General features: G+C 50.2%; 2 protein-coding genes and 1 long non-coding RNA gene across 5 annotated transcripts in view; all 3 read left to right on the top strand.

The window, feature by feature from the left end:
- Positions 1-3,273: 3,273 nt before the first annotated feature.
- LOC142002769 (uncharacterized) lies at positions 3,274-26,744 on the top strand. Its single transcript, XM_074979154.1, has 10 exons — positions 3,274-5,304; positions 5,391-5,511; positions 8,238-8,351; positions 8,642-9,211; positions 15,784-15,897; positions 16,205-16,690; positions 18,511-18,624; positions 18,932-19,417; positions 24,576-24,689; positions 25,032-26,744. Exons 1-10 carry the CDS (start codon positions 5,215-5,217, stop codon positions 25,616-25,618), a joined length of 2,796 nt encoding a protein of 931 aa, XP_074835255.1. The 5' UTR covers positions 3,274-5,214; the 3' UTR covers positions 25,619-26,744.
- On the top strand, positions 9,618-13,783 carry LOC142002776 (uncharacterized). The gene is made up of 2 exons (XR_012642719.1): positions 9,618-12,099; positions 13,280-13,783. It is a non-coding gene; the product is annotated as an uncharacterized LOC142002776 (long non-coding RNA).
- The window catches only part of LOC142002768 (alpha-2-macroglobulin-like protein 1), a 72,133-nt gene continuing 71,847 nt past the window's right edge, over positions 26,459-26,744 (top strand). For all 3 annotated transcript variants that reach the window (XM_074979152.1, XM_074979153.1, XM_074979151.1), the window contains exon 1: positions 26,459-26,583. The gene's annotated coding sequence lies outside the window, so the exon portion shown is untranslated. The remainder of the gene's footprint in view (positions 26,584-26,744) is intronic.

The following is a 26,744-nucleotide window of genomic DNA, read 5'->3' as shown; positions in this document are numbered from 1 at the left end:
TATAGTTCCCTTGCAGGCTCCAGCTTCCCATGTGCCACAGCCTGTATCCTTCCTTACACAGATGGGACATTATGGAAACCAATCTCACCAAAACCACAAAAGTTCTGATCCCAAAGGACCAGCCTCACTTCCAGGTCAGTGCATCCTGCTCAGTGCTTCCTCACTCCCAGGTCAGTGCTGAGCCTGAGCTGCTGGTGTGGGAGGACCAAGCAGCTCCATACAAACTGTGGCTATCTCAGAACGGGCGCTTCTGCACAGTTGCTCAGGCTGGCAGCAGGTCCCAGATGAGAACTCAGAGCTATTAATTTCCACAGCAAAAATTAGCTGATTATATATAACTATGGTTCACAGTGTAAAAACCATGTTTCAGTTGACTAGTTAACAATTAGGAAGTACATCAAAAGTACCATGTAACTTGAATGTTAATGATGTAACTTCTGTCCCAATTTAACTGTTCAAGTCTTAACCCAATTAAGTACATACAGTCTTATAGCCCATACACATGCACTCCCATAAACCTGCTCACCCTCTCAAGCTGGTCAGACCCCTGGTAATGTTGGCTGGTTCATTGAGGCGAGAGTCCAATGTGCATATTGCCCCATTATGCTGAATTGATGAACTTTGACTTGTGGCAGACTGATGTACTATTTATCTTCTTGGTAGGAGGCAGTGTAGAGGGGGTGATGTTCATTTCATTGGTCCTACCTCTTAGTCCACATGGGGTGCTGCTCATGACAAATTTTGGAACGTCCTGCTTACATCATCCCAATCCTGCTTGCCTCAGCCATGAGCGATGAGCAGCAGGGTGCCCTTGGTGTATATTTCTTTCTTAACTTTTTAGGTGGGAACCTTCTTTGTGTAATTTTGCTTTTTTCAGCATACAGTTCTGTTCTCAAAGTGGCAAGCAAGTCTCTAATCCACCAGGGCACTGGCTCTGGGCCTCTCTTCAGCCAACTTACTGTTAATTTCGCTCATGCTGACAACTGTGATTGATGACATGGCTGCTCCTGCCCCAGGTGCAGCTCTGCCCCCAGCTTCCTGGGGCACATTGCGGGGGGGAATCAGAATGGGCAGGGCTCACACCAGAGGCGAGGCCTGGCCAGCCTGTGGGGGAGGGGAACTCTGGGGCAGGAGCTGGCTATGGTGGGGGTGGGAGGCAGGAGCTGGCTGTGGTGCCTGCAGACATGAGGGGAGGGGCTGGGGGGGCTGTCCCACTGCCAGACTCGGGTGTTTCAGCACGCCCTTCCCCCCAGGCTGTTTGGGCACCAGTGTCTGTACCAAGCAGCTGCCCTTGGCCCACCCCAGCTCGGTGTTGTGCCTGTGCATCAGACCAGAGTCAGCAATTGGCCATAGCTCCAGCCCTGTGCCACCGCTGCCATGGATGAGCCAGGGATTAAGGGTTGACAGGGTCCCTGGGGGGTGTCTGTGTCTGTATAAAGCCTTTCAGGAGTTGACTGTGTGCCCCACATACTGTTCCCATTGCTTGAGCTGCATAGCCTATCTCCAGCCATGACTTAGGAGCACTGCCCCTCACTGACCTCTGACTGTGTTGTTTGTATTGCTCTGAGAATGTCCCCATTTACCTTTGTTAAATCTGTGCCCCCTGGAGCTGTTGTTAGCCATCGCTGTGTTTCCAACTTCCAGAGACTGTGGAAAATATTCTGTGCTGGCCATTCCCACCATCCCATGACCCAGCATTACTAGTGTAGCACTTTCTGTCTGTGTTGCAACTTCATAACCTTCTGTAGAGGGGAAACCCCACCAAAGGTTATTCTTTGGGATTGCATGATTTCCTGGGTTGGTGTCAAAACTCTTTGTTTCCATTCATCCTCCAATGGACATTGCCTTTGTCAGTGGTGGTTTTGCCTCACTGCCTAGCAGCCTAGTGCTCTGTCACATGTCACCACTTGGGTAGATTTTGGTTCTTAAATCGTCACTGCAGACCAGGTTTTTAAAAAAAAAAAACTTTGGTAATAAAAACTTATTATTCTTTATTGGTAAGGAATTCCCCATCCCGCAAACACTGAAGTACAAACTGCTCTCTTCCATCATTCTTATTTCCTGCACAGCTAAATGTTGTATTTCTCATTATGTGATTATACTTCTAATTGTACGTTTCACTGTCATAGCTGTCTATGCATGTTACATCTGTCGTGATACATTTCAGTGATGTTCGTCATCCAGACAATCTGAATTACTCTTTTCTGACTCTTCTTACTCTTGCCAGCTTTGGCTCTCCCCCAGTGATTCAGTAGGACAATAGCTAATACTTGATCATTAGTCCATGGTGAAACTGACACTTTCTTAGCAGTGAGGATACAGACTCTAATGCTGACTCAGATGCAAAGTTAAACATTGTGGCAAACTCTGATACTGATTGTGGGGCTAAACACCGCTGCCTGGCCATCATGGGTGTTTGTGTCTGAAAGTCTGTGACCTGCTTGTGTGGATGTCGGCCTAAGGAATTAACAGTTTCTGAATCCTCATTTTCCTTCCTTTTCCAGGCTTGTCTACACGGTGTGACGCTAAAACACACAAGTTGCATGGCCATAAAGCTCAGAGATTTTGCTATTCTGTCAGCTCAGGTTAAATATGGTGTTGGTTTAAAACAATCAATGTGCCGAAGGGCCAAGAGCTGATTGGCTTCCGCTATGTAAATCTGTTCATGGACAGGAACTACTGGATCTCCAAGGGCTCTTCAGTCTATGGGCCTAGGTCTATGGCATGAATAAATGGAGGACAACAGATGGCTTTAACTACAGGAGCCTAAATTTAGATATCTGCATGCAGCTTGTTTGTCCAGCTCACTGGGCACTCAGAACTGAACCCCATTGTTACAGGCACAGTAATGTTGAAACTCAAGCTGTGTAGCCATTTCTCTCAATGTGGTTTTGGGATCTGCCTTTTGTGAGGTGTTTCTGTAATAGCTGGACTCAAGCATTTCCCCAAATGTCAGAGTCCAGCACGTCTCTCACCAGGGAAGGAGTCTGGGTAGATTGGGGGTGTGGGAAGGATTAAAGCTCCTGAAATGTCTCCAGTTGCCCTTCTCCCCCTGACAGGTGCAGAACACCCCTGTCTTGCTTCAGATCAGCCCCTTTTCTGAAGAGACAGAAAGGAAATGGCTGTGGTGGAGTCAGTGAGCTTCGAGGATGTGGCCGTGTGTTTCTCTGAGAAGGAATGGGCTCTGCTGGACCCGGATCAGAGAGCCCTCTACAGGGATGTGATGCAGGAGAATTATGAGACTGTGCACTGGCTTGGTGAGGATTGCTGTCCCCTGGGATGTCACAGGCTGTGTGGGCTCTGTAGCAACTGGGCTGGCTGGCTTTGGCTCGGGTTCCCTCATTGCCCCCCTTCCCACAGCATCAGCCCCAAGAACCATTGGCTCCTCTGTGAGAGACTGGCCCCTCCCAGGGGAAGCAAGTTCAGGGACATGACAGTGGTGCTGCTCTTCCCACAACCCAGGTCTCCATATGCTTCTCTACCATCTTAGCCATGTTCTCCCTTGGCCACAGGTGTGAGTGGAGGGGTGCAGGCGAGAACAGCAGGTACCAGAGCTCTGGGGCTGGCTTCAGCTGCTGTTAGTTCCTGCTGGGTTTCCCTAGTGCCTCTGTGCCAAACCCCTAGAAGGAGGGTGTGGTTCCCAGAGATCTTTCCTAGCAGTGGCTGCTCTGTCACATGCTAGTTTCTGACAGTGAGAGGGGCTGGGCTCTGGGGCTGCAGGAAGGTGTGGGGGGAGCTCTGTAGTAGATAAACACAAGGAGAGTAGTTCTGTCATTTCAGGTCCTGCATTTGGTCTCAGGAGTCTTGTGTTCAGTTCCCTGTTCTGACACAGACTTCTTGTGGACCTTGTCACTGAGATGGTCTGTGCTCTGTTCCCAATCACAGAGCAGATCATCAGGCAGGCTGGCCCCCTGGTTAGGTGGCAGCAGTGCTGGGCAGATGCAAGTGCAGGGTTTGTAGTGGTGCTTTGATTGAAGGGTGGTGTTACAATTCCCCCCATGGCCATGCGCCCCTGGCAGTCTATCATACTGAGTGGCTGTTGTACACTGGTAAAAGCCCACCTCCTCTGGGCGCAGTATCTGCCCCCAGACATGGACAGGTTTAAAAGTGTGCCCGCCCCCCATATGACTTGGAGGAGCAGCAAGGAGCCTAGTATAGCATTGGCAACAGTCACCAGCTCTTTCTGCAGGGCCAGGGAGAACAGGGTCATCATAGAATCATAGAACACTAGGACCGGAAGGGGCCTCGAGGGGCCATCGAGTCCAGTCGCCTGCCCCGACAGCAGGACCGACCACTATCTACACCATCCCTGATAGACATCTGTCTAATCTGTTCTTAAATATCTCCAGTGAGGGAGATTCCACAACCTCCCTTGGCAACTTATTCCAGTACTTGACCACCCTGACAGTTAGGAACTTTTTCCTAATGTCCAGCCTAAACTTCCCTTGCTGCAGCTTAAGTCCATTGCCTCTTGTTCTCTCCTCAGAGGCCAAGAAGAACAAGTTTTCTCCCTCCTCCTTATGACACCCTTTAAGATATCTGAAAACCGCTATCATGTCCCCCCTCAATCTTCTTTTTTCCAAGCGAAACAAGCCCAATTCTTTCAGCCTTTCTTCATAAGTCATGTTCTCCAGACCTTTTATCATTCTAGTTGCTCTTCTCTGGACCTTCTCTAATTTCTCCACATCTTTCTTGAATTGGGGTGCCCAGAACTGGACACAATATTCCAGCTGAGATGTCCTTCAGGCAAATCATAGTGTCCCACCATGCCTGGAGGTAGGAGAGGATCTGGCCCCTGCAGAGACTCGCCCTACACCCGTGGGTGTTCAGTCAGACACAGATGCCATACTCAGTGGGGGAGGGGGTGAAGACCCCCATGGACAGGTGTCCTTTGCAGCAGCAGCACCACCCAACAACCCCTGCTCCATCCCTCCAAATGTTGTGGGAGCTCTAGGACCACGGGCTACTCCTTTGCCCTCCCCTAATGAGGCCCTCTCCAAGCAGAGGATAGGATGGAAATGCCCCTCAGCTTGAGAGCAAGCTGCTCCCTCTCAGCCTGCTGCACATGGGCTCTGGCACAGTTTGTCCCATGAGAAGGAGGGACCAAGAAAGTCCAGAGACTTAACGGCAGGAGTCTGCTGGCTCCATCTCAGCGATTTCCCACTCTGACTGCCAGGGTGAGACAGCTCCTCTCCCCCTTCCATATCAACCTCTATGGAGCCCACAGCCCCACCTCCTGCACCACTTGGTATGTGTACCTTGCTACAGGAGGGAGGAAGAGTCTGGGTCCACGTGGATGATGATGTAAGTGTTGAATGAACTGCAGCCCTTGAGCGTATGCCAGGAGTGGGCCAAGATGGTGGGTGTGTTTTTTCTCTCCTTCCCCACAGCCTCTACCCAACAGCCTTCTCCTTGGAAGTGGGCTTAATTTGCCTTGGAAGGAGGCAGAGCTGCCATTATCCTTCCAGGGTTCGCTACTGGCAGGCTCTAGTGAGGAGTATCCTAGGGCAGGTAAGAATGGCAGCTGGGAGCAGGGCAGCTGCTCAGGCAATGCCTGTGTCCATGGCTCTCCTGTCCCCTCTCCAAGGGAGTATACAATCCTAGAGCTGGAAGAGACCTCAGGAGGTCATCTAGTCCAGTCCCCTGCCCTCTCATCTGGATCAAGAAGTATCCCTGAAAGATTGTGCCAGACCCCAAATGGTCTTCTCAAGGATTGAGCTCACAACCCTAGATTCACAAGGCCCATGCTCAAACGACAGAGCTATCCCTCACTATGAAGCCTTCTGAAGCCCACGGTTGAACCAAGGACCTTTAGAGCTTCAGTCTAATTCTCTCGCAGCTGAACTACTTTAACAGCTTGGTAGTGGCTGCTGCCCTCACCCCACCCTCATGTGGAGTCAGTTGTAGCTCCCAGCTAATGACAGGCACTAAAAGTCCAGTTGTAGCAGGGTAAGCAGGGTCTGCATAAAGGCAGACACTGACTGGCTGGAGCAGAGGAGGGGCTGGAGTGGACAAATGAAGCAGACAGGCAGGGCTGGGTGCAGACGGGCTGGGGGTCTCTCCCCAGGATGTGCCTTTCCTCTAATTAGACAGCAACGAAGGGTCCTGTGGCACCTTATAGACTAACAGAAAAGTTTAGAGCATGAGCTTTCGTGAGTTAACTCACTTCTTCAGATGCTCATGAAACTCACGTGCTCGTGCTCGAGTTAGCTCGTGCTAACTCACGAAAGCTCATGCTCTAAACTTTTCTGTTAGTCTATAAGGTGCCACAGGACCCTTCGTTGCTCTACAGATCCAGACTAACACGGCTACCCCTCTGATATCTAATTAGACAGTGGCTTCTCTGCCCAGTGCTCTGCAGCGTGGGGAGAAGCCTGAGCTCTGGCAGCCGGAGAGGGATGGCAGGACTCAGGGGCTGGGACTGCAAAATGATCCCTCACTCACTGGGTCCCAGCAGCAGTTGGGTTATGGGTCTGGGACCAGGGGCTGGGTTCAGCCCTGGCTGCAGGAAAGGACTCACTGGCTGCAGTGAGTGCTGGGTGCTGCAGGGAGCCCCCAGTCCTGGCTAGAGCCCTGAGCTCCCGCTGAGAAAGGGGAACCTCCAGCAAGGCCCATCCCACGGCTCCCAGGAGCCTCTGCCGGGGCAGAGTGGGAAAGAGGAGCTGTGCCCCAGGGGGAAGGTTTGGCCCCCAGCTGCTCTGAGTAGAGCTGCTGTGATCCTGGCCCTGGGCGCAGCCCTGTGTGGTGTGACAGAGAGCCAGAGGGCACTGGGGAACACAGCAATGTGTTTTGGGGTAGGAGGTGGTGAAGGAGGTTAGAAGGGGATGGGCTGGGTGAAGGAGGAGGCAGGACGGGGACACAGGGTTATGCGGAGTCAGAAGGGTATTAAGAAGGTTGAGGAGAGGAGGAGACAAAGGGATGGCATCAGGAGGGAGTGGAGGAGGATGTGGGGGAAGGGTGGGGGGGCACAGGGATGGGACAAAGGGGGAAAGGCGGATTTGGGGGAAGGATGGGAAGGGACAAAGGGGGCAAAGGGATGGGGGCAGGAGTGGGTGAAGGAGAATGTGGGGAGAAGGATGGGAAGGAGTGTGGGGGGCACAGGCATGGAGGTGGGGGCTAAAAAGCAGGTGGGGAAGTTGGAGGCAGGGTTCGCACTGGAGGGAGGATGGGGCAATCCCCAGGATAAGGCTGTGGGGGGGAGCATCCATGGAGTTGTAGGGAACAAGACTGAAATAGAGGGACGGTTTTGAGGGATACACTTTGTTTCCTACATATTTGCTCCATTCCGCTGATAATTCCATTTTACGTTGTAACTTACTCCCCTTTGCCAGGTGCTGCCGTGAAACTGACATGTCTGGATGTTGTTTAACAATCCATGCCACCCTTTACATCATAGCTGGGGCAGCTGGAATCCAGAGGTGCTGGGCAGAACCAGCTGCTCACTCAGCCTAGCCATAGCAGGCAGCTGCAGGCTCTGCAGGGACCCCTGGCCAGGTGCCCCACACTCCTTCCCAGCTCCTTGGGTTGAACGTTTCCCTATTTCTGAAAGAGGAGATAACCCCCCTGGACAGTGTAGGGCAAACAGAGCAGGTGACTGGAGCCTGAACCCCACAGGCAGAGAGTGCAGTGACATACAGAGGGACTCCTGCCTTGTTCCTTGCCCAGAGCCCTGCTCCCCATGTAGGCGTGTGCATAATAAGTGCGGTAAGTAAGAAGACGCTTCCCTTCTCTGTCTGCTGAGAGGTACAAAGAGCTGTCCGCTTCTCTATGTTCCCTGGAACCTCCTGGCCGCTCTGAGCATGGTGGGGATAGGATTCTGCTGGGTCCTGCTTGGAGAACCCTCTATAGGGAGGTCATGTGGGAAAACTATCAGACTGTGATCTCCCTGGGTAAGGATCCCTGGGCCCTTCCTTACTGAAGACAAGGGGCCTGTATTTCTTAATCTAGGCAGGTTCCTCCCAGGTCAGTTAGGTTGGAGCAGAATTGGTTACATAGTGGTCCATATCTCCACACACACACCCCAGCTCCAGTGTGTGAGAGCCTTTCGCATCCATTCCTCTTCCCACGAAACAAGTCTGGCTCTCCCAAGGGGTCTCATTGACCAAGTTCTCATCTGTCAGGTCCCACAACCCCCAGCAAATCATGGCCTCATATTAAACTCAGGCTATGCCCTTTGTGAGCCAGAGAGCCCCAGTCCTGAGTGCTTTCTGCTCACACCTGATCTCACCACCACACAGGACTCCCCATTCCCAAACCTGCTCTGATCACCTGTCTGGAGTCAACGGAAGAGCCGTGGGTCCTGGATCTCCAGGCCTCAGAGGAAAGGAAGAGTCCAAGAGGCGGCAGCACAGGTGAGTGACACTGGTACAGAGAGTATCCAGCTAGTGGAGGGGAAAAAGTAAAAACCCCCAGAATGTGGTGTGGATCCCTCAGTTCTGCCTCATCTCCCTCGGGTCCAGCCGTGCCCATGAAGTATCAAGGTAGATATCACTCATTGCTTTGCCCTCCCCCGCTTCACTCTTTCAGCTGTTGTGCATTTTCTCCTTGTCGTGACATCTCTGGGAATATATAGGTGGGACGTGGAGGCAGAATCCAAATTCTCAGTCTCTGTGACTGTTTTCCCTGTTTGCTGTTCTTTCAGTTCTTTGTGTGAGCCCGGACAATGACTCCTGCCTGGATTCTCTCTGTCTTGCAGCAGATGATCAGCTAATGAGTGAGGGCAAGGAAATGAATCTAAAGAGGAAAGTTCCCCAGGAAGAGGAACTGCAGGTGCCCATCTTGAGAAGAGCAGAAGGGAATTTTTACCAGTACTTGGAACAGAGAAAGCCTTGGAGTAATTGGGACAAGTCAGAGAGGAACCAGAGCAACAGCCCCAAGAAGAAAGTGGATACATGCTGTCATTGTGGGAAAAGTTTCAGAACAAAATTAGCCCTTACTGAACATGAAAGACTCCACACAGGAGAGAAACCTTATAAATGTTTGGTGTGTGGGAAAAGTTTCAGTCAGCGTACAAACCTGATTAGCCATGGGAGAATTCATAAGGGAGAGAAACCCTTTAAGTGCTTAGAGTGTGGGAAAAGTTTCGGTCGGCACTCAGACCTTATTACCCACATGAGAATCCATACAGGAGAGAAACCCTTTAAATGCTTGGAGTGTGGGAAGAGCTTCAATCGGCGAACAAACCTTACTAGGCATGAACGAATCCATTCAAGTAAGAAACCTCATGAAGCCTTGTGGGAGTTGTGGGGAGAGCTTCAGTCTGGGGTCAACTGAGAAAGGGGAGTTTCCAGCAGGGCCCATCCTAATGATCTCAGGAGCCTCTTCCAGGATAGGGCAGAGAAGAGACTCACCCGTCTCTCCCCAGGAAAGGTGCCCCAGGCTACAGCGGGAGAGTTTGGCTCCAGGTTGCTCTCAGTGGTCTTGCTGCAAACCTGGCCCCATGGCCAGCCCTGTGTGGAATTTGGGATGGCTTGAGAGCCAGACCGCACTTGGGAGCAGAACAATGTTTATGGGGTACCAGGAGGTGAAGGAGGATTGGAGGGGATGGGTTAGGTGAAGAAGGATGTGGGGGGAAGGATGGGAGTGGAGAAGAGGGGAGAGAAGGGGGCACAGGGATGTGGGATGAATGGGGTGAAGGAGGATGTATGGAAATTAGGAGGCAGGGGTTGCACTGGAGGGCAGATGGGGCAATCCCCAGGGTAAGACTGCATGGGGGGCATCCATGGAGTTGAGGGGAGTGCAACTGAAATAGAGGGAAGGTATTGGGAGACACACTTTGCTCCCCACTTTGCTCCCTTTCCCCAATAATTCCCTTTTACATTATAGCTTCATCCCCTTTCCCAGGTACTGCCGTGACACTGACAGGTCTGGACATTGTTTAAAAGGTGCTATTGATTGTTACATCATAGGAACCCAGGTGCGCAGGGCAGAGCCAGCTGCTTGCTCAGCCTGGCATAGCAGGCAATTTCAGGCTCTGCAGGGGCCCTGGGCCAGGTGCCCCACACTCCTTCCCAGCTCGCCACAGGGTGAACAGTTCCCTATTTCTGAAAGAGGAAAGAACCCCCCTGGACAGCGCAGGGAAAACAGAGCAGATTGCTGGACCCTGAATCCCCCAGGCAAAGAGTGCAGTGATATACAAAGGGGTTCCTGTCTCTGTTCGTTGCCTAGAATCCTGCTCCCAACGTAGGCATGTGCATAATGGTTATATGATTAAAGAGAAGATGCTGCCTTTCTCTGTCTGCTGGGAAAGACAAAGAGCTCTTCCCTGAAACCTGCTGGCCACTCTGAGTGGGGTGGAGATGGGATTCTGCTCCTCTGGCCTTCCCAGAGCTGCCCTCTTTTTGTGCTTCCTACATGAGTAAGAAGGTGGCAGCTGGGGCAGCAGGGGCTGAGTGGGAAGCACTTGTGGTTCCAGGTGCTGGTGGCCTTCGAGGAGGTGGCTGTGTATGTCACCGAGGAGCGGGGGTCTCTGCTGGAACCTGTTCGGGGAGCCTGCTACAGGGATGTCATGCAAGAGAACTAGGAGACTTTGACCTCACTGGTTAAAGATTCCTGTCACCTTAATTATTGAAGCTAAGGGGCCTGTATTTCTGAATCTACTCGTGTTCTCCCCAGGTCAGTTAGATTGGAGGGGAATGGGCTGTATAGCCCTCTCCCTGCCTGCTCCAGTGTTTGAGAGTCATTTACTTCCATGCCTCCCCCCAGAGAGCTCATTGACCATGTTCCCATCTGTGAGGTCCCACAACCCCCAGCTAATTATGGGCTCAAATTAACCTGAGGCTGTGCCCTTTGTGAGCCATACAATGTGTCAGCACTGCAAGATAAAATTGAATGTAAAGGAATTAGCTTCAGAGGGATAGCTGTGCTAGTTTGTATATTTGAGAACAACAAGTCCTGTGGCACCTTATAGACTAACAGATATTTTGGAGCATAAGCTTTTGTGGGCAGAGATCCACTTCATCAGAGCGGGTCTTTGCCCATGAAAGCTTATGCTCCAAAGCTTATGCTCCAAAATATCTGTTAGTCTATAAGGTGCCACAGGACTTCTTGTTGTTCTTAAGGAATTAGCTTGATATTAAAACATGACTGTCTTCACAGTTAATACTATTGTCTCGATTTATTGAGCCGTAATACTGCTTACAAAATATTGCTATTATGGGATGAGTATAGCATCAAATTTGAATTTAAAATCTGAAATCAAGGCTAATGTGGAAGTGCCACGACCTTAATTCAAATATATTAGCCTCAAGAAGTGTGTTGTATGTATCCCACAAAGTTATGCGGTGACCCTCCATGTATCACTGCTTCATTGTACGCCACTCTGTCCAAGTGCGCAGGAAGAAGGTCATGGGAAGCCCGCAAAGTTTTGATTGAATTAGAATTAGAATTGGAATTGGAATTCAAATTCAGCAGCTCCCAGCCCTGCAAATATAAAGGGCGCTCATTATGAAAAAATTCCTTTGCCCTTTGCATCGCATTGGTAGCCATTGCACCGCATCGGTAGCAATTGCTTTGTGAGCCATCTACTGCAATCATGAGCACTCAGGGTGGTGATCTGCCCAGTACATCTCAAGGTCACAAGAGAGCCCCAGTGTGGACCCACCAGGAGATTCTTGATCTTACTGTGATTTGCAGAGACCATTCAGCAGCAAAGAGACTTTGAGTGGCCAAGAGAAATGGGGCAATCTATAATCAGAGGATGCGCAAGATGACTGCCCCAGGTTACTCCCAGGACTCAATGCAATGCCGTGTGAAGGTGAAGGAACTCCAGCAGGCTTATCAAAAAGTTGGGGAAGCCAACCAGCAGTTGGGGCAGCTCCACATACGTGCTGCTATTATGAACAGCTTCACGTGCCTATGGGAAGCGATCCCACTATGGAGCCTGGTCTGAATTATGACACTTCTGAAGGCCCTGATATGGCGTTAGGGGTGAACCCAGAGGAGCAGGGTACCCTGGAGGAAGAGGACAACGGAGAGGAGGAATGGGGCAATGAGCAGGGGCCCAATGAAATTCTGCCAGACAGCCCAGAGTCTTCACCATAGACCTGGAACTGGGACCCTCCTTGCCAGGCTCCGATCCCCCTGAACCAAATGGTTTGGGTGAGTATGTATTCTGCATGCTAGAGGCGGGTTGGGGATTATTATAGCTACAGGGTTGTGTATGTGTACAGGTTTGCTAAGTATGGTTCTGTGCCCCTCAGAACAGCATGTTAATGTTCCTTGTGATGGAGCACTTCTTTTTGGAGATCCCCTCAAAGGCCTCATCCAAGCACTCTTGTAATTTATTCATGAGGTTCTTGGGCAGGTCTGACTTATTGCGGCTTCCATGGTAGCGCACCTTGCCATGCCAGGCAACCAGATAGTGATCTGGTGTCATGGCACCACACAGCATTTTAGCAGATATTCCAGGCTTTTGGTGGCACAGCAGGAGCAGCTGTTCTATCTTTATATTGGTTAGTTTTAGGAGGGTGATGTCTTTTTTCGCAACCTGCAGAAGCACAGGAATTTGCATCTTTTATTTTTAAGCGTGCTTCCTGCCCCTTTACGTTTGCCTGCAGCACCTGGCGGGTGCTCCATTCTGCTCCCCCCAACGTGGTTTACAGGCTCAACGGAGCTTCTCTCCCCACCACGTCCTTTTTCAGGAATCCCCCGTGGCTGCTGTGCTGTGCTGGGCGTTTCCCCTCCCATATCCCTTTCCCCCAGCATTTCTTTTGGTTTTTTTTTTTTTCCAGGACTCCCCAGTACCACATGGCTGCTGTATACTGCTGGGTGTCTCCCCTCCCATGTCCCTTTACATCCAGCTTTTCTTTGGATTATTTATTTTATTTTTCTTTCCATTTCTTTCATTGTATATCAGCCCCCCCTCTCCTACGCAGACATCCATGTGGCTGTAATAGAACCCTTCCCCACCATCCCCTCCATGTGGCTTGATTACTGGGGAGGAGTGCTCCAGCAGTGGCCAAAACATTTTTTTTCCCTGCCAGAGGACACCCCCGGGACACTTGGCCAGGACACCTGGTGGCTACTCCTGCTTTTCAGCCCTCCTCTTCCCTCAGATAGTGGACAAATGCTTATTGCTTTTCATGTCCACAAAGAAGCATGCTGGATAAGTGATGGCAAATGATGTATTGTGAAGTGCACGTTTGCTATCCCATCCTTAATAAGCCTTTAGTGGCCTTAAAAAAGTCAACTTTCCCTGGTGGTAGAGACAGAGACCCATTCATTCCATTTCAAAGCACGTTATGTGAATTGTATTTTAATTTTGACCTTCATTTTCCAGAGTCAATGCCCCGTGTAGCAGAGAAGAGAAGCGGAAAGAAGTGCAGACAGGATCTTATCCTGCAGCACATGGAAAGACTGAGGCAGAACACAACACTCTGACAAAGCATGTTGTTCAGTGGCATCATAGTATAGCTCAGTGGCATCAGAATCAAGCCGAGTTTAACCAGAGAATGCTTGACTTCTAGCAGCAGCAAGCGGCAAAGCAGAGTGAGGCTACAGCAAAGCTTGTAATGGCAGTTAGAGTGAATGAAGGTCCTGCACTTCCTGCTGCAGCTGCAGATGGACTCCCACCACAGCCGTGCAGGAGCTGATACCTGCTGGCTGGAGTCCCATGAGAAGAGGTCAATCACCCCCCCATCATTGCAGTCCCCGAACGTGGGCCGGGACGCAAGGATAGCCTGCTGCTCCAGCCCAAGGGCCGCTGCCAAAGGCTATTCAAGCATCCTTGAGAAGGCTTCTTTCCTGGCCACTTAAACCTCTCTCTCTCTCCCTCCCCCCCCCCCCCCCCCCCCCCCCCAAAAAAAAAATAAAATCATTTCTTTGAGCTCGGTGTGATTTCATGGTGTGCAGGAGTTTTGGGGGGAGATAGAAGTCAGACAGGGCAGTTGGGGGAGAGCTGAAGGTACAGCTGCCCACTGATACTCCATGGTCTGGAGCAGACTTGCAGTTGAGGAAACTGAGCAGGTAGTGGGGAAGGCTGAAGGCACAACTGTCCACCACATGCATTCCGCTTACTGCAGTGGAATCCCCTCCCACCAAATAAAAACATCGATTCATTAAGACAGAATGATTTATTGTCATTATGTCAGAAATACGGGTAGAGTGTGCATTACAGATCATTCATCAAGCTGTTTTTTAAAGCATCCCTTACTGCTGCTTCCTCAGCGTGGCTACTGGTGGATGGTTGTGGAGGCAGCTGCGAGTAAGCCAGGCCTATGGCCTCTGCTTTGGAATTCCAGATGGCTGGGAAAGTTTCCTGCCTGGATTCCCATATGTTGTGCAAGTTAGCTCATGCTGTAACCAGTGGGGACATTAGTTTCAGAAATGTCCAAATGTGTCAATAATCATCTGTACCTCACTTTAAACTGCCAAAAGTGCATTCCACCACCATTCTGAACCTGCTGAATCTGTGATTGAAGTTTTCATTGCGGGGGTCCAGGGCTCCTGTCTAGGGCTTCATAAGGCAAGGGAACAAAGGGGAAGCAGTGTTGCCCACTATAACAATAGGCATCTCCACGTCACCAGTGGTGATTTTCCAATCAGGGGAAAAAGTTCTATCCAGGAGTTTTTGTATTGTCCAGAATTTCAGAAGATGCACGTGTTGTGAACCCTCCCTGACCAGCCAATACTGATGGCAGTGAAATGACCTTTGAGATCTACCAACCCCTGTAATGCCATGGAGAAGTATCGCTTTCTGTCTATGTACTCAGAGGTCATGTGGCCTAGGGCCATGATGGGGATGTGCATGCCATCTATTGCCCCACCGCAGCTAGGAGAGCCCTGGGCAGCAAAGCTATCCGCTGTTGCCTGCACATCTCCAAGGGCCATGGTCTTCCTGAGGAGACATTGATAGGTTGGATGGGCCATCTCCATCACCACAGACTGCACTGTATATCTGCCTACCCCAAACTGATTTGTCATTGACCGGGAACTGTTGGGTGTTGCAAACGTCCACAGTGCGATTGCCCCTTGCTTCTGAACTGTTAAAGCTGGCCTCATTCTTGTCTTGCTCTACATCAGGGTGGGGACCAGCACATCACAAAGTTCTGTAAAAGTGGACTTGTGCGTGTGAAAGTTCTGCATCTACTGCTGGTCATCCCAGGACTCCAAAATGATGTCGTCCTACCACGGTGTGCTGGTCTCACAAGTCCAAAACGGCCACTCCACTGTCAGGAATTCATGTAGGGCAGCCAGCAGCTCTGAGTTGTTGGACTGGAGTTGGGAGATTTGCTCTTCCAAACTGTTGTTGTCATCATCAGCAGCAGCAGCAGCAGCAGCAGCAGCACCATTATGATACTGAACCATCACTGAGTTTTGTAATTGAAGGTAAAATTGTCTGACAGCCAGTGTGTTTGCCAAAATGATGTGTGCTATGAGTTCAAGCAATTGGGGAGCCATGCTTGTGCTGGAATGCCGCAGCAGGAAACAATGCAATCTCTAGTTCGTTTTCACGTGGCTACTTGTGCTCTACATTCTGGGACAGTGCTTGGAATTCAGGGATTCGAACATGAACGCCAGGGCAATGGGGCTAAAACACTGTGGGATAGGTACCCCCAATGCACTGCTCATGCTGTTGAACTTGCATGGGGCGATGGGGATATGGAAACTTGGTATGGAAGAAAGGTGTGTCAAATTTCAAGAAGCTTTGTAGACAATTTGGTTTCATAATATTGAGGTTAAATTGAATGTATTAAAAATCAAATTTATGACATAGTGAAGACATAGCTATAGAGCCCCAGTCCTAAGCGCTCTCTGCTCATGCCTGATCTCACCCCCATGCAGGACTCCTCATTTCCAAACCTGCTCTGATCGCCTGGCTGGAAGTAGGAGAAGAACCATGGGTCCCAGATCTCCAGGCATCTGAGGAAAGGAAGAGCCCAAGAGGCAGCAGCACAGGTGAGGAGTCAGTGAGACTGACTCAGAAAGTATTTAGCAGATGGAGAGAAAAGGTTAAAATCTCCCAGAGTGTGGTGTGAACCCTCTCAGTTTTACCTCATCTGCTCTGCATCAAGCTGTTCCCAGCAGCTGTCAAGACAAATACCTTTCTTTGCTGCGTCTTCCCCCTGTACTCTGTGAGCTGTCATGAATTTTCTCCTTGTCTTGACATCTCTGGGAGTGTTTAGATGGGATATGGAGGCAGAATCCAAATTCTCAGTCTCCCCCTCAGTGACTGTGTTTTCTGTCTTTGCTGTTCTCCTTTCAGTCCTTTGTGCCAGCCCAGACAATGACTCCTGCCTGGATTCTCTCTGTCTTCCAGCAGGTGATCAGCTGAAGAGTGAGGATGAGGATAGGAATCCTCAGAGAAAAGTTTCTGAGGAAGAGGAACTGCAGGCACCCACGTTTAGAAGAAGCAAAGTGAATTTTTCTCAGTACTTGGAACAAAGAAAACCCTGGAGTAATTGGGACAGGTCAGAGAGGGACCAGAGAAACAGCCCAAGGAAGAAAGTGGATACATGCTGTCATTGTGGAAAAGCTTTCAGAACAAAGCTAGCCCTTATTGAACATGAGAGACTCCACACAGGAGAGAAGCCCTTTAAGTGCTTGGAGTGTGGAAAAAGTCTAAGTCGGCGCTCAGACCTTATTATCCATGGGAGAATCCATACGGGAGAGAAACCCTTTAAGTGCTTGGAGTGTGGAAAGATGTTCAATCGACGCACAAATCTTACTAGGCATGAACGAATCCATGCAAGTAAGAAACACAATAAAGGCTTATGGGGATTGGGGGGGAAACTTCAGTCTGGAGGTAGCTGAGAAAGGGGACTCTTCAGGAGGGCCCATTTGAATGATCCCAGGAGACTCTTCCAGGGCAGGGTAGGGCAGGGCAGGGCAGGAAAGAGGCTCACCTTCCTCTCTCCCGGAGTCATGCCCCAGGCTGCAGGGGGAGTATTTGTTCCCAGGATGCTCCCAGTGAAGCTGCTGCAATCTGGACCCAGGCCCAGCCCTGTATGGTGTGTGGTGTGGCATGAGAGTCAGAGACCACTTGGGAGCAGAACAATATATGTGGGGTAGCAGGAGGTGAAGGAGGATAAGAGGGGATGGGTTGGGTGAAAGAGAATGGGAGGAGGCAGGAGCGGGGCACAGGATATGGGGAGTAAGGAAGGTGTTAAGTTAGATAAGGAGAGGAGGAGACAGGAATGGGGGGAGAGGAGGGGGCACTGGGTTTGGGAGCAGGTGGGATTGAAGGTGTGTGTGGGGGAAGGATGGGAGGGGACAGGAGGGGCACAGGGATGGTTGTGGGGCATAAAAGAGGATGTGGGAAATTTGGGGGCAGAGATTGCACTGGAGGGTGGATGGGGCAATCCCCAGGATAAGGCTGTGCGGGGTCGGGGGGGAGAGGGGAGCATCCATGGAGTTGAAGGGGATGAGACTGAAATAGAAGGTCGGTGTTGGGGGACACGCTTTGTCCCCACTTCTTTGCTTCCTTCTCCTGACCATTCAATTTTACATTATAACTTCGTCCCCTTTCCCAGGTTCTGCCATCAGGCTGACAGGTCTGGAAATTGTTTAACAATCCATAGTGCCCTGTATATCATAGCTGGGGCTGCTAGCACCCAGAAGTGCAGGGTGCAGTCAGCCACTCACTCAGCCCAGCCATAGCAGGGAGTTGCAGGCTCTGCAGGGATCCTGGACCAGTCGCCCAGTGCTCCTTCCCAGCTGCCTGGATCGAACATTTCTCCTTTGTTCTCAGAGAGGAAATAACCCCCCTGGACAGAGAAGGGAAAACAGAGTAGAGTGCTGGAGCCTGAACCCCGTAGGCGGAGAGTGCAGTGACATACAAAGTGATTCCTGTTCCCGTTCCTTACCCAGAGCCCTGCTCCCCATGTAGGTGTGTGCATGATAGGCATATGGCGAGAAGACACTGCCCTTCTCTGTCTGTGGAGAAGGAGCTCTCCCCTTCTCTCTGTCCCCTGGAACCTACTGGCCACTCTGAGCATGGGATTGGGATTCTGCTCCTCTGGCCCTCCCAGAGCTGCCCTCTTCTTGTGCTTCCTGCATGAGTGGGAAGGTTGTGGCTGGGGCAGAAGGGTCTGAGTGGGGAGCACCTGTTTCAGGTGCTGGTGACCTTCAAGGAGGTGGCTGTGCATTTCACCAAGGGGCAGGGGGATCTGCTGCACCCAGTTCAGGGAGCCCACTCCAGGCACTTGCAGTAGAACCACGAGACTCTGACATCACTGGGTAAAGGTTTCTGTCCCCTTAGCTATTGAAGCTAAGGGGTCTGTATTTTTAAGCTAGTCAGGTTCTTCCCAGGTCAGTTAGATTGTAGGGGTATGGGTTATATAGTCTTCTCTCAGGTCCGTTGTTTGAGAACCGTTCACATCCGTGTCTGTTGCCACAGACTAGAGAAGTCAACCTCCCACAAGGGAGCTCACTGACAATGTTCCCATCTGTGAGATCCCACAACCCCCAGCTAATCATGAGTTCAGATTAAACTCAGGCTGTGCCCTGTTTGAGACAGAGAGCCCCAGACCTGAGTGCTCTCTGCTCATGCCTGATCTCACCCCCACGCAGGACTCCCCATTCCCAAACCTGCTCTGATCGCCTGGCTGGAAGCAGGAGAAGAGCCATGGGTCCCAGATTTCCAGGCATCCGAAGAAAGGAAGAGCCCAAGAGGCAGCAGCACAGGTGAGGAGTCAGTGAGACTGACTCAGAAAGTATTTAGCAGATGGAGAGAAAAGGTTAAAATCTCCCAGAGTGTGGTGTGAACCCTCTCAGTTTTACCTCATCTGCTCTGCATCAAGCTGTTCCCAGCAGCTGTCAAGACAAATACCTTTCTTTGCTGCGTCTTCCCCCTGTACTCTGTGAGCTGTCATGAATTTTCTCCTTGTCTTGACATCTCTGGGAGTGTTTAGATGGGATATGGAGGCAGAATCCAAATTCTCAGTCTCCCCCTCAGTGACTGTGTTTTCTGTCTTTGCTGTTCTCCTTTCAGTCCTTTGTGCCAGCCCAGACAATGACTCCTGCCTGGATTCTCTCTGTCTTCCAGCAGGTGATCAGCTGAAGAGTGAGGATGAGGATAGGAATCCTCAGAGAAAAGTTTCTGAGGAAGAGGAACTGCAGGCACCCACGTTTAGAAGAAGCAAAGTGAATTTTTCTCAGTACTTGGAACAAAGAAAACCCTGGAGTAATTGGGACAGGTCAGAGAGGGACCAGAGAAACAGCCCCAAGAAGAAAGTGGATACATGCTGTCATTGTGGGAAAAGTTTCAGAACAAAGCTAGCCCTTATTGAACATGAGAGACACCACACAGGAGAGAAACCTTATAAATGCTTGGAGTGTGGGAAAAGTTTCAGTCGGCGCTCAGACGTTATTATCCATGGGAGAATCCATACAGGAGAGAAACCCTTTAAGTGCTTGGAGTGTGGAAAGATGTTCAATCGACGCACAAATCTTACTAGGCATGAACGAATCCATGCAAGTAAGAAACCACATAAAGGCTTGTGGAGGTGGGGGGAAAGCCTCGGTCTGGGGCAGCTGAGAAAGGGGAATTTCCATCAAGGTCCATTGCACTGGTCCCACGAGCCTCTTCCAGGGCAGAGCAGAGCAGGGTAGGGTGGGAACGAGACTCACCCCCCTCACACAAAGAGTGGTGTCCAGGCTGCTCCCTGTGTCGCTTCTGAGCTCCTGGCCCAGCCCTGTGTGGAGTTCAGGGTGGCATGAGAGCCAGAGGCCACTTGGGAGCACAGAAATTTGTGTGGGGTAGCAGCAGATGAAGGAGGATGGACTGGGTGGAGGAATATAGGAGACAGTAGGGGGGCACAGGGTTGTGGGGGGTCAGAAGGGAGTTTAGGCACATGAGGAAAGCAGGGTATACAGGGATGGGGGACAAGAGGGGCAGAAGGAGAGGGGGTGGGGGAAGGATGGGAGGGGCAGGAGGGGACACAAGTATGGGGTCAGGAGGAGTGAATGAGGATGTGGGGAAAAGGATGGGAGTGGAAACCCGGGGGAACCGGGATCGGGGCAGGAGAGGGTGAAAGAGGATGTGGGGAGAAGGGTAGGAGGGGTGTAGGAGGTGGCACAGAAATGGGTGCAGGAGAGGGTGAAGGAGGATGTGGGGGTAAGGTTTGGCACAGGGAGGGGGTGAAGGAGGGTGTATGGAAGTTGGGGTGCAGGGGTTGCACTGGAGGGAGGATGGGGCAGTCCCCAGGATAAGGCTGTGGGTAGGGGAGAAGGGACATCCATGGATTTGATGAGAATGAGACTAAACTAGAGGAAGGGTGTTGGGGGACATACTTTGCTCCCCACTTCTTTGCTCCATTCCCTAGATCATTCCATTTTACATTATAACTTCATCCACTTTCCCAGGTACTGCCGTGACACTGACAGGTCTGGACATAGTTTAGCAATCCGCAGTGCCCTTTATTTTCATAGCTGGGGTTGCTGGGACCCAGAGGCACAAAGTGGAACCAGCCGCTCACTCAGCCCAGCCATAGCAAGGAGCTGCAGGCTCTGCAAGGACTCCTGGCTGGGCTGTCCCCAGGTTGAACAGTTCCCTCTCTCTGAAAGAGGAAATACACACACACACACACACACACACACACACACACAGAGAGAGAGAGAGAGAGAGAGAGAGAGAGAGCGAGCAGAGTGCTGGAGCCTAAACCCCCAAGGCAGAGAGTGCAGTCAGATACAAAGAGACTGCTGCCCTGTTCCTTGCCTAGAGCCGCCCTCCCCATGAAGGCGTGTGTGTAATAGGTGTGTGGTAATGAGAATATGCTCACTTCTCTGTCTGCTGGGAGAGACAAAGAACTCTCTTTTTGTCCCCTGGAGCTTCGTGGACACTCTGAGCATGGTGGGGATGGTGTTCTACTGCTCTGGCCCTCCCAGAGCTGCCCTCTTTTTGTGATTCCTTCATGACTAGGAAGGCTGTGGTTTTGGCATTACAGGGCTGAGTGTTGTTTCAGGTGCTAGTGACCTTCAAGGAGGTTGCTGTGTGTTTCACCGAGGGGCAGGGGCTCTGCCGGACCGTGTTCAGAGAGCCCTTTGCGGCATACGCTCCCAAACTGCAGGGGTGCCCCCCAGGGGAAGGTGAAGAAGTTCAAGGTGGGGCACAAGGTTTACCCAGCCCACCCCTCTCTCAATCTCGCACCCCAAGAAAGAGCCCACGCTGGTGTTACCTTCTGAAAAAATGCAGATAGCGCCAACTTCATGGTGTGTGCAAGGGTGGGGCAGTCTTGCAGCTGCACACCAGGGCCAGTGTCTCAGGAAGCTTGTGTGCCGCTTCCCCTCCACAAACAGCCCCAGCATTTCCTAAGTAACTTCTGTCCATCTGCTGCCTTCCTGCATGGGGGATTGGGGTGGGAGTGGGAGTCCCAGGTCCATGCCAGTTCCCATGGCTCAGGCAGCACACAGCTCCTGTGGGGAGTGTGCTGCCTTAGCAGGTGGAACTGATGTGGACCCATGTTGTCCACTCACCCCAAAGGCAGGAAGGCAGCAGGTGGAAGGAAATTGCCAGCGAGGAACAGATCCAGCTTTTCAAGAAACGTGCAGGCTGTTTGGGGAGGGGAGGCAGTGTACATGCTTCCTGAGATGCCAGCTCTGGTGTGCAGCTGTCAACTGAGCTGTCCCCTCCCCTCACCCAGACTCCCATGAGTACAGGTTCCCTGATCCTCCCATAAGTAAAGACAATGCTGAAACATTCATGTTGTACATGTTCTATTTAAAAATGAAGCCTGGCCGCCAAGCCCCTGTCTGGCCACAGCATTATAACACCCCTGCATCCTCCCATACACCTCAATCCTGAGCCTGTCATACACCACAACCCTCTGTCCTGAGCCTCTCGCACCCCCAGTCTTCTGCCACAAGACTACTGAACAATTCACACATTGCAAATCTGTGTCCTGAGCCCATCATACTCCCAACCCCCCCTGCCCTGAGCCCCTCATGCACCCCAGACTGAACTCCTGAACCCTCATGTCCTCAGGCCTGTAGTTTGCACAGCACCCCAACACTCCACCTGACCCTAATACTCTCCAGCCTGGAGCCCCCTCTCTGAGCCAGCACCCAAATTCACTCCCAGAGCTTGCACCTTTCACTCCTTCCCCACCCAAATCCTTCATTCCAACCCCAGAGCCCATACCCCCTGTCTCAACCTAGTGAGAGTGAGTAAGGGCTGGTGACAGTAAATGATGAAAAGGAGGGGAATGGAAAGAGAGGGGCCTCAAGAGAGGGGTGGGGTCTTGGGGCTTGCCCTGACACTCACAGGTTTGGGACTGTTCTGTCGTTGGACTAGGTAGTCATGGGAAAAAGAAATTGATTGACCATCCTCAATGTGTAGTATGCCACACAGTTCTCAGCAATGATGCCTTGAGACCTAGTTATCTTGAATGACACTTGATTAAAAACCCCAGCACTTTGACAAACTAAAAATTTTCTGCTGCTAAGCTTCAAAATTTGAAACACATGAAGCTGGACACTATTGGAGCTTTTCATCAAACGTCGGCCAAAGCGATAGAAGCATCTTATGAACTTTCATTACTCATCCCTAAAGCCAAGAAAATGCATGTAGTCAGAGAAACTCTTGTGAAGTCTTGCTTGTTAATATTCTGCTTGGTGTCAAAAGCAGGAAAAAGCTATCGGAAATTTCACTTTCCAACAGTTCTGTGAAATGTTTCATTGATGATCTGGCGAAAGATCGTAAATTTCAAGTTGTGGGGGCAGTGCTGGCTTCTTTTTTCTCGCAATTCAATGCAACAACACCACTGATGTAGCGCAAAGCTGTTAGTTGCTTGCCTACGTTTCATTCATTAACAATGGAAGTGTGAAAGAGCAACTGCTTTTTTTGAAGGAATCAAAGGCTTCTGATGTCATGAAAATGATTTCTGACTTTTTGATGAAAATAGACTTTCATAAGGAAAACTGGTTGGTGTATACACAGATGGTGCTCCAGTGATGCTTGGCTTTTACTCTGGATTTGTGACTGGTGAAAAAAAAAATCCCAACATAACCACAGCTCACTGCTCCATACGCAGACCAAGCACTGGCTGCTAAAACCCTTCCAGATGACTTATGTGACTCATTGAGTTTGGCCATCAAACTTGTCAATTTTGTGAAGAAAAGTGCTTTAAATATGAGATTTTTTGCAGTTTTTTGCGTGGATTTGGGAGCAGATCATAAAACTCTTTTGTTTCTTGTGGAGGTGTGATGGCTTTCCAAAGGGAACATGTTTTTGAGATTATTGGAACTGAAACATGAAGGGGAAATTTTCTTTAGGCAATAGGAAGAAGAAGAGTTATATTGTGTGTTTACTGACAGAATGTTTCAGCTTTCACTGGCATACCTCTTGGACATTTTTGAATCTTTGAACAATCTCAATTCGAAGCTGCAAGGAAACAATGCTGCAAGCATTTATAGCGCACCTTGATGCCATCAAAGTAGTTACAAAAAGAATCCAGCCTTGGAAATATCAAATACAAGCTCAGAAGGTTAACTTTTCATCTTTTCCAACATATTCATCACTTGCTGAAGGTTTCCAAGAACTTTGTAAAGAAGATGTGAAGAACAAAATTGTTTATTGTGGATTGCCTTGCTGGTAAATTAATTTGCTATTTTCCAGACAACTTTTCTGGCATCCCTCTTCATAAATAAGTGTGCAATCTGTTCAGTGTTGATGTCAAGTCATTGCTAGAAATATTGCAAGAACAACCACTCGAAATAAAATATGATTCAGGTGTGAAAGATAATTTCAAAAAATCAAACTTGGAGGAAGTTTGAATAAAATATTTCCCAATGTACTTAAAGTTGGAGAAGTACAACATATTATTCTTCCATTTTTGTGAACATACCTCTGTGGAAGAACCTTTTCAATTTTAGTCAATTAAAAATGAAACAAAGAAATCGACTGGCTGTTGAAAACAATTTGCGTTGCATACTTTGATCTTTCAAACCTAAGATTCCCCAACTTGTGAAGAAAGTGCAGCATCATCCTTCACATTAAATTCATTTTGTTTCTGCTATTTCTGATGTTAAATTACATTTTTATTAAATTTTTGGGTGAAGAAAAACTGTGCTTGTTTTTCATTTTAAATAATTTTTATACCTTTTTTTGTTTATTTTAAATTATGAATTGAATTTTTCGTTATAAAGCGGGTTGGATGAGGGTAAAGAAAGGCCAGGGGGCATGAGGGTTTCTCAAAAATCAAAAAGGAGGTGTGATGCCGAAAAGTATGGTAACCACTGCTCAACAGGGATCTCATGTAGGAGAACTATCACACTGTAACCTCACTGGGTAAGGATTCCTGTCCCCTTAGCTATTGAAGATAAGGGGCCTATATTTCTGAATTTAGTCAGGGTCTTCCCAGGTCAGTTAGATTGGAGGAGAATGGGTTATATAGCCCTCCCCTTGCCAGCTCTAGTGTGTGACAGCCATTCACTTCCATGTCTCTTCCTACAGACTAGACAAGTCAGCCTCCCCGCCAAGGGAGCTCATTAACCATGTTCCCATCTGTGAGGTCCCACAACCCCCAGCTATTCATGAGCTCAGATTAAACTCAGGCTGTGCCCTTTGTGAGCCATAGAGCCCCAATCCTTAGCGCTCTCTGCTCATACTGATCTGCCCCTCCCCCCCCCGCATGCAGGACTTCCCATTCCCAAACCTGCCCTGATCGCCTGGCTGGAAGCAGGGGAAAAGCCATGGGTCCCAGGTCTCCAGGCCTCTGAGAAAAGGAAGAGCCCAAGAGGCAGCAGCACAGGTGAGGAATCAGTGACACTGACATAGAAAGTATCTGGCAAATGAAGGGAAAAGGACAAAACCACCAGTGCGTGGTGTGAGCCCCCTCAATTCTGCCTCATCTTCCCCAGGTCAAGCTGTGCTCCACAGGTGTCATGGCAGATATTGCTCATTTCCGTGCCCCCTCCCATGAATTTTCTCCTTTTGTCTTGACATTTCTGGGAGTGTTCAGATAGGATGTGGAGGAAGAATCCAAATTCTCAGTTTCTCTCTCAGTGATTGTGTTTTCCCTCCTTGCTGTTTCCCTTTCAGTCCTTTCTACCAGACAGTGACTCATGCCTGGATTCTCTCTGTCCCCCAGCAGGTGTTCACCTCATGAGTGAGGAAGAGGATGAGAATCCACAGAAGAAGGTTCCTGAGAAAGAGGAAATGCAGGCACCCAGCCTGAGAAGGGCTGAAGGGAGTATTTCCCAGTACTTGGAACACAGAAAACTCTGGAGATATTGGTACAAGTCAGAGTGGAAGCTGGGAAGCAGCCAAAGGAAGAAAGCAGATGAATCCATTGAATGTACAGGAGAAGGCAAGGATCCCAAGGAAACCAGAGACCAGCATAGAAATCCCAACGAAAAGAAAGCCTATCAATGCTTGGAGTGTGGGAAAAGCTTCTGTTGGCGCTCAGGCTTTATTACCCATATGAGAATCCATACAGGAGAGAAACCCTTTAAATGCTTGGAGTGTGGGAAAAGTTTCAGTCAGCGCTCAGACCTAATTACCCATGTGAGAATCCATACAGGTGAGAAACCCTTTAAATGCTTGGAGTGTGGGAAGAGGTTCAATCGGCGCACAAACCTTACTAAGCATGAAAGAATTTGTGCAAGTAAGAAACCCCATCAAGGTTTGTGGGGATCGGAGGAAAGCTTCAGTCCACCTCATAACTTTATAAACATCTGAGAAGGCACACAAGACAGAATGTCTCAGTGCTCTGACTGTGGAACAAGTTTTGTTTGAAGATCAAACCTTCCCTGATATCTGACAATCCATATAAGAGAGAACCCATAAATAGAATAGAGTCTCAATATATGCAGACTTTCAGTTCACAAATATAATTATTCGAGAGCAGCTGGAGCAGCCGCTTGCCTAGGGCTCCAGGACATGGAGTACCAGCAGCTGTGGCTACCCCCGGGACTCCGGGCAGGAGTGCTGGCAGCCTCGGCTTCCCTGGGGCCCTGGGCAGAAGCGCTGGCAGCCTTGGCCTCCCTGGGGCCCTGGGCAGGAGTGCTGGCAGCCTCAGCTTCCCCCGGGGCCCTGGGCAGGAGCGCTGGCAGCCTCGGGTTCCGGGGAGACCTAGGCAGGAGCGCTGGCAGCCTTGGCCTCCCTGGAGCCCTGGGCAGGAGTGCTGGCAGCCTCAGCTTCCCTCTGGATCCCAGACTGCCATATTCATTAAATTCAACATTCACAAATGTTCCCAACTCAGAACCCTCATGAATGTTCAGACCCTCCTGTATCTGGATTGTGGGAAAAGCTGCAGTAATGGCAGGAGTAGCTTCAGTCTGAACTCTCACATTATTTCCCACTGGAAAAGTCACAGAAGAAAGAGCTTGCATGTGAAGTACTTTCATTTGGTGCTCCTCTGGCATCAGTCATCAGCAAACCAACACAGGGAAGAGCATCTCGGATATCCTGAACATTGAAAATGCTTCAGTTGGTGCTAACCCCACACTGGACATCCAGACTCCTCCACACAAGAGAGCCAGGTGTCCTGTGAACTTTGTGACCACACAGCCGTGCAGCTGATTAATGAGTCCTGCCCAGCAACTCTGGGCTGCTGTGCAGGGAGCTGCCTAGCTGCCAGGGGGCACCTCTTCCTCAGCTGCTGTAGCTCCCTGCTGCAGATGGAGGAGCGCCCCTTCTAGCTGGTAAGAAAGGGGCAGACGTAGGAGAAGGAGTAAGTGGCAGTGGGGAGTGGACATGGGAAGGGGATATGAGGGCATCCTGTCTACCATCTGCACTGCCACAGCTGGGAGAGGAGAGAGACTACTCGGATGACAGCAGATGGCTGCTTGTGCAAAACTCAGCA

Source organism: Carettochelys insculpta, chromosome 28, assembly GCF_033958435.1.
Source record: "Carettochelys insculpta isolate YL-2023 chromosome 28, ASM3395843v1, whole genome shotgun sequence".
NCBI classification, from domain to species: Eukaryota; Metazoa; Chordata; order Testudines; family Carettochelyidae; genus Carettochelys; species Carettochelys insculpta.
The sequence above is the reverse complement of the archived record's forward strand: the minus strand, read 5'-3'. Positions and strand labels throughout refer to the sequence as shown.

Bases quoted from the DNA above. Each gene is read 5' to 3' on its own strand.
- LOC142002769 (XM_074979154.1), top strand. From the start codon at position 5,215: ATGGAGCCCACAGCCCCACCTCCTGCACCACTTGGTATGTGTACCTTG. The intron at 15,898-16,204 runs GTGAGGAGTCAG...TTCTCCTTTCAG, and splicing joins CCCAAGAGGCAGCAGCACAG to TCCTTTGTGCCAGCCCAGAC. The intron at 19,418-24,575 runs GTAAGAAACCAC...CCCCGCATGCAG, and splicing joins GCATGAACGAATCCATGCAA to GACTTCCCATTCCCAAACCT.